Here is a 7,857-nt window from a genome sequence, read left to right on the forward strand (position 1 = left end):
ATACCATGTTTACTGAAAATTTCCTCCAAGCGACCACTATCAATATCCCTCGGCAAATTTGAAACGCAGATACCAAAAGGGGAATCATAGGCACGAAGACATTCAAATTTTCATTTGGATCATCGATATTCCCAAATTCATCGACAGCAAATGTGAGAAAAGAAGAATGGCGGGTTCTTCTCCTTCTGGTAGTTAGAGGGAGAGAGTCAGAGAGGGCGAAAACGTTGAAGAATTATTGTTACATGGTGATGGGTTTTGTAGCTTGAAAGGCTTAACAGAATTTGAGATAATTGGAAATTTGGTTTTGGTGTACAACTATACAAGAGTGAATGTTGAGAGAGTAACCATGATTCTGCCATTGTGATAGACATGGTAACGTAATGAATGTTGAGAGAAGTAGAAGAAAGGAGCATCACTCTTAGATTTTTATAATATTGAACTTAATTCATTCTTATAAAACCGTCTTGTAAGATGATAATTGCCTCTACTTTATAAATTCACGCATTAGGCCATCTTACATCTGATGTGATATTTCTTAACACACAACTCATGCCCAACATTATTAGGCTTGCTGCATGGATACAAGTGGTGAGTGGCTCAATAGCAGAAACCTGATAGCAGGTGGCCTAACAAATTTTGACATCTTAGATTTTTATCTTGAGAAACTATGATTGTTTGTGGATAATAGTAGATACATAATTGACTTGATTCAACAAGTGGGATGATTTTTGTCTTGGAATTATTGACAAATTAAACAATAAAATAAAAATATTGCAGATATCATGTTCTGGGGCCAAGACACCGATTTTAGTCTGATCATGGAAAACGTGGAGATTAAGGAGGTGGAGATAATAGATACTACAATGAAGAAGATGCTATGGAGAAAAATATCAGAGAGTACAATGTGATGATGGTGATAGAGGAGGTGGTGGAGACTATAGATGGAGATAGTGACACCATTGGTAGTTGAGGTTATGGTTATAATGTTATATGTATAATAGTTGCTCTATTTACGGTTTAAGATATATAGTTTCAGTTAACCATGTTTAACTAAAAATATCCAAGTACTCAGTGTTTGTTTCATAAATTATTAAGTGCATATTCATATTGTTGTCTGAACTTTAATTCACACTCGACGCATTACAACAATATTAAGCCTATATATATTTGGTTCCGTGTTTGGAGCTTCCATAATCGAACATGGAGATGTAAAATTATTCAAACATTTTGCTCTTGATCTCTAAAGTTTCAACAAACAATCTGATTACCTTCCCGTCCAAGCTCTGCAATTTAAAAAATTAATCAAACATTTAGTTCCTTTAATGATTCAAACATGTTATGTTACCAATGATCGATGACGCTGTAAGAAATCACTTGTGCCTTACCTGACCGTCAAGAGCAGCAATGGCATTAATCATTTGATACTCATTGGTCATTGTAAGAGAGCCAGTTGATTCATCCAACTGTTCGTTATAGTCTGTCTGAACATCATAAACCGAACCATATTTGCTGAAAATTTCCTCCAAGCGACCACTGTCAACATCCTTTGGCAAGTTGCTAACGCTGATAAGAAAATGGGCATTATAGGCACGACGAGGCTCTGGTTTCTCCCTACTAACTGTCAACAATTTTCCATTTAATACCTGTCACAAAAAGGATGAATTAGATCAAATAATACAAAACTCCAAATAGAAGAAAACTGTTAAACTATCTGATTGATATGTCTAACTTTTGAATTCTTATATCTTAATCAATGCACACTAAAAGATATAAACATGAAAACTTACATAGCCATTGAATTTCTTGATAGCCTTCTCAACTTCTTGAACTGTACTCATAGTTACACTAGCAAAACTTTTGCCATCAACATTACCAACATTTAGCTGAACTCACAAAACAAGAGCACATTATAAATTGTCGTCGCGCGACAATAAAGGTCTTAGAGGCAATGTCCAAAGTCTAAGACCATCAGGAAAATTTAGACAATATGTTATGAAAACGAAAAGATAAGGACTCACCGAAGCACCATTTACAATCCCAACCTCCTCAAAAAGCATAGACAATTTCCCAAGCCTAAGACCATCAGGCAAATTACTAATGAATACATTCAAATTTTCATATGGATCCTCGGAATTCCCAGATTTATCAACAGCAAATGTGAGAAAAGAAGAATGGCGGGTTCTTCTCCTTCTAGTAGTGAGAGGGAGAGAGCGTGAAAATGTTGAAGAATTATTATTACATGATGATTGGTTTTGTAGCTTGAAGGGCTTAACACAATTTGAGATAATTGGAAATTTGGTTTTGGTGTATAAGAGTGAACGTTGAGAGTAGGCATGATTGTGCCATCGTGATAGACATGGTAGCTTAATGAATGTTGAGAAAAGAGGAATGGTACAGAAGAACAAGTCAACAACATTATATATTTGCCTTGATATTTTAAGTTCAAGTTGAGTTTCATATGAATGAAAAAGTAGATGTTGAACATTTTATAAATTCAAGGTTCTTAGAGCATCTACAATGGAGCACTCCATTTTTGAGTACTTAAATGGTCCATATAGACACATCATCAATTTATTATTTTTTTAATAATAGTACCTAATAGGTACTCAACCCCTCCAATTGAGCATTTCTTAAAAAGTTCTAAAATGGGTCCCATCAATAACTCCACATCATTAAAATTTAAAATTTAATTTAAAATAATATTGCCAAATTAAATTTTTTTGAATATATTAAATAAAGTGGGTCCCATAAAAAGAAGAGAGAGAGTTCTTATATTACAAGTGGTACCTATTAGGTACTAAAATGTGTTGTGCTCCAATGGTAGTACCTAATAAGTACCATGAGTACGTAATAGGTACTACACCATTGGAGATGGTCTTAATATCTTAAGATTTTGGGTTAAGATGTGGTGTCAAATTCACTTATATGGTTGTTCAAGGTTCAATTTGATGATCTCCGAATTCCCTCGTGAATAAGGTGCAGAAATGTACATAATAATTGAATTGATTCAACAAGTGGGAGGATTTTGTCTTGGAATTATTGACAAATTAAACAATAAAGACAAAAATAATGCAGAAGTCATATCATGATCATTGTCTAGCGCAACATGGTATGGACCAAGACAAAGATGTTAGGCTGATCATGGAAAACTCCACTTTATTTTGTGAGAGTAGAAGTCAGAGTTTGATGAAGAAATTTGTGAAGAAATTCCACCGAGAGTGAATGGCATTGAATTTTGTTGTCTCTAGGGGTATGCAAAAAATTCATGTAACCTTAACCAAATCATTAACCAAATCATATCCAAAATTAATAACCAAATTCATTTTAAAAAAAACTCAAACCAATCCAATACAAAAAAACAATTCTAAACCCTATCCAATTTTTTATAATTGGTTTAAAATTGGTTTTTAAATTGAGGTCCAATAAGGAAAAAGCTCAATAATTTTTTTTAAAATTTTTTTTTTTTTCCAAATTCAATTAATTATATAATTTAATAAATAAATAATTAATAAGGTGGTGGAGGAATTGGTCAACGCGGCGGTCAACGCCGGACCACCGGCGACCGGCACGGCGGAGCTCCGGCGGCGGACGGTGGCGGACGACGATTTTACGGCGACAACCGGCGACCGGCGCGGTGGTTGACAGCGGCGCTCCGGCGGCCGGCGCGGTGGTTGACGGCGGCGCTCCGGCGGCCGGCCACCGTCAACCACCCTTTAATATTTAATTATTTTTTATTTAACAAAATTTATTTATTTTAAAAATAATTATAAAAAACAGATTTTTGATGATTTTTTTTTTAAAAAAAATCTATATTTTAATTATTTTGGGCTTAAAAAAATCTGTTTTTTTGGGCTTAGTTTGAAATATGTTGGGCTTAGAAAAAAAACTCTTATGAATTCATTATAAACCAATAATTCATAAAATTAAAGAAAAATTATGTTTTTTCTATAAACAATAATTATTAAATATGTTCTTTTAATCAATTAAACAAAAAAAAATATTGGCTTAATTATTGTAAAAAAAAAAGTTTAAATATATAGGAATTAAAAGTTATAATAATGCATTTTTAAAAAAAAAATAAAAAATAAAATAAAATTTAAGATGAATCGGTTATAAATAAGTAACCTATTTTTTATTATAAACCGGTTATAAATTGGTTCCGAACCAATTATAAACCATATCCAAATTAGTTTTGCAAAATAACCAATTTTTCATTAAAATGGTTTTGGATATAAACCAAAACCATAAATATGGTTTGGTGTGGTGTGGTTTTTAAACCATGCACACCCCTAATTGTCTCTGTCTTAAATGACCTATTTTTGACTTAGTGTATTACTTCATCCGATCCTATATATAAGAAGAAGTTTGTTTTTTAGATTCATTCTAAAGTTAATGTATATAGACTACAATGTTGTCTAGATACACCAACTTTATAATGAATCTAAAAAGTAAACTCTTTCTTATATATAGGACCGGAGGGAGTATTTATATGACCTAATTTGACCTTATTTTCCTACTAATATATACATGCAAATATTAGCATATCAAATGTTATTTGATTTATCACGATGAGTATGTTTCTGTTGCAGTTTTTTTTTTGTTGTTAGCTTTCTGGGGTTTTTGTTATAATGAAAGAATCATATATAAACCATTTTATTCCCATTAAAAAATACCATTCGTTACAAAGTTTCAACAAAATAAAGAGGTTAGTAGCAATAAAACACTTCCAAGGTTCTGGGTTCGTTGAGGACTTAGGCATGTAATAAGATAAAGAGAGTTTGTCGTCCATTTGATTCTCACAAAATTTGAGAAATTAGTCTCTATAGTTGCACGCAGAAGATACCTGATTTACGAAGAAAAAAAATGTCTTATAGCACAAAAAAAGTTAGTGATACAAAACACAATTATCAATCAAATCAACAATGAACATTAAAATTCTTTGAGTTGGAATGGAATCATAACATAATCATTTTCATGTGATTATGTGAACATAAGTTAATAGTACCAATTAAATATGCAAATCTAATATGAAATCAAACTGCCAAAAAGGAACATTCAAAAAATTGAAATTGTATATTCAGCCATTAAAAATTAAGAAAGAAATCAGGTAACACTCACTTTGAAAGTTGAAAATTTCCTGCACACATTACTTTTTAGTGGCGAAACCGTTCATCCTTCAACGAATAAACAAACAATTCAGTTCCGTTCAAGCTCTGCAATATAAAAAAGCAATCGTACATAAGAGTCTAATTAAATTCACTTATTTTTGAGCTTATAAAAAATAAGCTACGCAAATAAATAAGTTTTTATATCAATTCACAAGTTCTTGCTAACTAAAATTGAATTTTCATAAGTTATTTTTTAAACTACATTTCAAGCTTGCGAATAATGAAGCTGTAAGAAATCAGTTGTGACTTACCTGACCGTTAAAAGCAGCAATGACATTATTCATATCAGTCTCATCGGCCATTATAAGATAGCCAGCTGATGAATATTCATTGAACTGTTCATCATGGACTATCTCAACCTTACCATGTTTACCGAAAATTTCCTCCAACTGACCATTGTCAATATTCCTCGGCAAGTTTGAAATGAAGATACCAAAAGGGGAATCATAGGCACGAGGCATAGGCACGGAGATATTCAAATTTTCATTTGGATCCTCCTCAATATTCCCAAATTCATCAACAGCAAATGTGAGAAAAGAAGAATGCCAGGTTCTTTTCCTTTCGGTAGTTAGAGGGAGAGAGGTCGAAAACGTTGAAGAATTATTGTTACATGATGATGATGATGGGTTTTGTAGCTTGAAGGGCTTAACAGAATTTGAGTTTGAGATAATTGGAAATTTGGTTTTGGTGTACAAGAGTGAATGTTGAGAGAGTTGTTGGAACAAAATTGATTTAAAAATATTTGCCCCTAAATCTATAAAGGTTTTGATGATAACAAAGTATTAATTAACAATTGAATGGACTAAAAATTTATTTTAAGTGCGCAGATATAAGCATCATATAAGCTCTGAGTGAAGTTCAGAGGATGTGAATTCAGAAGTTCACAAGCGCTCAGAAGATGTTGGACTTCAGAAGATACAACATTCAGAGGATGAAGACTTCAGAACTTCTTGTCTGTCTACAAGCTTCATCAACCTCTGAAGATCTCTTTGAAAGCTGTAAAGATTCCCTTTGCTAGTCAACTCTTCTACCAATGAAGAAAAGGACCTTTCAAGTCTGATCAGTTCAGCTACCTCTGTTTTGTCTGTCCTAACCTGAGAACGTGGGTCTTCAGTTTTGTTAGCTGAATAAGGAAAGTCTTCTCTGCAGTAGTCAAAGTACCTGAAACTCTTTCTTAGTTTTGGATACAACCAAACTGCATCAAGACAGGCTGCTTGAAGACAAAAGTTTATCAACTCCAACGGTTCTTTTGCAACGACTATTTTCTAGTGGTATATATACTAGAAGATTCAGCTACAACATATACAATTATCAAGATTTGAACGTGCGCTGAACAAACTCTGAACTCTGTGATATACAAGCTCTGAACCTCTGTCAAGTGTTTTTGCACTTTAGCCAAATACTCTGTAATATTTGTATTTGCTCTCTTTAGGTTCATCTAAGAGCATTTGTATATTTTTATATACTTTACTATTTACTTGAGGAAACTTAAGCTTGTGTGCTTAAGTGTGAAACTTAAGCTTGTGTGCTTAAGTGTGAAGTCTTAAGCTTGTGTGCTTGAGCATTGTTGAGAAGTCTCTTGCTTGTGTGCTTGAGCAGGTGTAATCTTGTGTGATTATAGTGAAATCCCTTGGAAGTGCAAGGGGACTGGACTACTCTCGTTTTGTGAGAGGAACCAGTATAAACTGCTTGTGTGATTTCTTTCTCTCTCTCTCTTGTTATTATTTGTGTTATTTATCCGCTGCGAACGTAGTTGAGTTAAGAACTTGAAAAAGTTTTAACTTAGCTAAAACACAATTCAACCCCCCCTTCTTGTGTTTTCACACCTTCAATTGGCATCAGAGCGCCTGGTCTGTTACTTTCACTTAACAGTGAGACAGTAAAGATCTTGTGAGAACACTATGTCTGGAGGAGATGATAGTAGTACTAGAACTACTGGTGAAGGTGAGGCCAGTGGTGCTGGTGGTGGTCCTAGAAATGCTTTTGGTTTTGACTACTTAAGTAATGAATCACATGAACATAGTGGCAATAGAAAAGCCCCTATATTCAATGGTGATGCATCATTATTTGAGTGGTGGAAGGAAAGATTGTATAGCAATATTACTGCTATTGATCATGAGTTGTGGGATTTGGTTGAGCTGGGAGTAACTTTTGAAAACTTAAATGAACATGGAAGGTTGTCCATTGAGCATAGAAAGTTACTCACACCAGCTAACTTAAAAACCTACACTAAGCATCATAGAGTAAAGGACATTGTTGTTGGTGCTATTAGACATGAAGATTATGTCAGAATAGAGGACAAGTCTACTGCTAAATCTATTTTTGATTCTATGTGTGCTACCTATGATGGTAATGAAAAGGTTCAAGAGGCTAAAGCTAGTCTTTTGATAAGGCAATACGAACTATTCACTATGCAACAAGATGAAAACATTGAGACTATGTTTACAAGGTTTCAAATCCTTGTATCTGGTCTTAAAGCTCTTAAGAGAAGTTATTCCACCTATGACCATGTTCAGAAGATTCTGAGAAGTCTTCCTATTGCTTGGAGACCCAAGGTCACTGCAATAGAGGAAGCTCAAAATCTCAAGACTCTGAGTCTTGAAGCTCTGATAAGCAATCTCAGAAGCCATGAGATGGTTCTGGATGCTGATTCAGAAACTAAGAAGAAGTCTAAGTCAGTGGCTTTACA

General features: G+C 33.8%; 2 protein-coding genes across 2 annotated transcripts; both read right to left on the minus strand.

The window, feature by feature from the left end:
• Positions 1–1,059: 1,059 nt before the first annotated feature.
• LOC123885177 (RNA-binding protein CP31B, chloroplastic-like) lies at positions 1,060–2,456 on the minus strand. The gene is made up of 4 exons (XM_045934441.1): positions 2,019–2,456; positions 1,788–1,883; positions 1,386–1,643; positions 1,060–1,283 (listed from the first exon to the last, which is right to left on the minus strand). The coding sequence occupies exons 1-4, from the start codon at positions 2,055–2,057 to the stop codon at positions 1,215–1,217; spliced, it is 462 nt and encodes a 153-aa protein (XP_045790397.1). The 5' UTR covers positions 2,058–2,456; the 3' UTR covers positions 1,060–1,214.
• Positions 2,457–4,904: 2,448 nt separating this feature from the next.
• LOC123885097 (RNA-binding protein CP31B, chloroplastic-like) lies at positions 4,905–5,876 on the minus strand. Its single transcript, XM_045934330.1, has 2 exons — positions 5,420–5,876; positions 4,905–5,213 (listed from the first exon to the last, which is right to left on the minus strand). The coding sequence occupies exons 1-2, from the start codon at positions 5,627–5,629 to the stop codon at positions 5,154–5,156; spliced, it is 270 nt and encodes an 89-aa protein (XP_045790286.1). The 5' UTR covers positions 5,630–5,876; the 3' UTR covers positions 4,905–5,153.
• Between the last annotated feature and the right edge of the window lie 1,981 nt (positions 5,877–7,857).

This window comes from Trifolium pratense, linkage group LG5 (genome assembly GCF_020283565.1).
Source record: "Trifolium pratense cultivar HEN17-A07 linkage group LG5, ARS_RC_1.1, whole genome shotgun sequence".
NCBI classification, from domain to species: domain Eukaryota; kingdom Viridiplantae; phylum Streptophyta; class Magnoliopsida; order Fabales; family Fabaceae; genus Trifolium; species Trifolium pratense.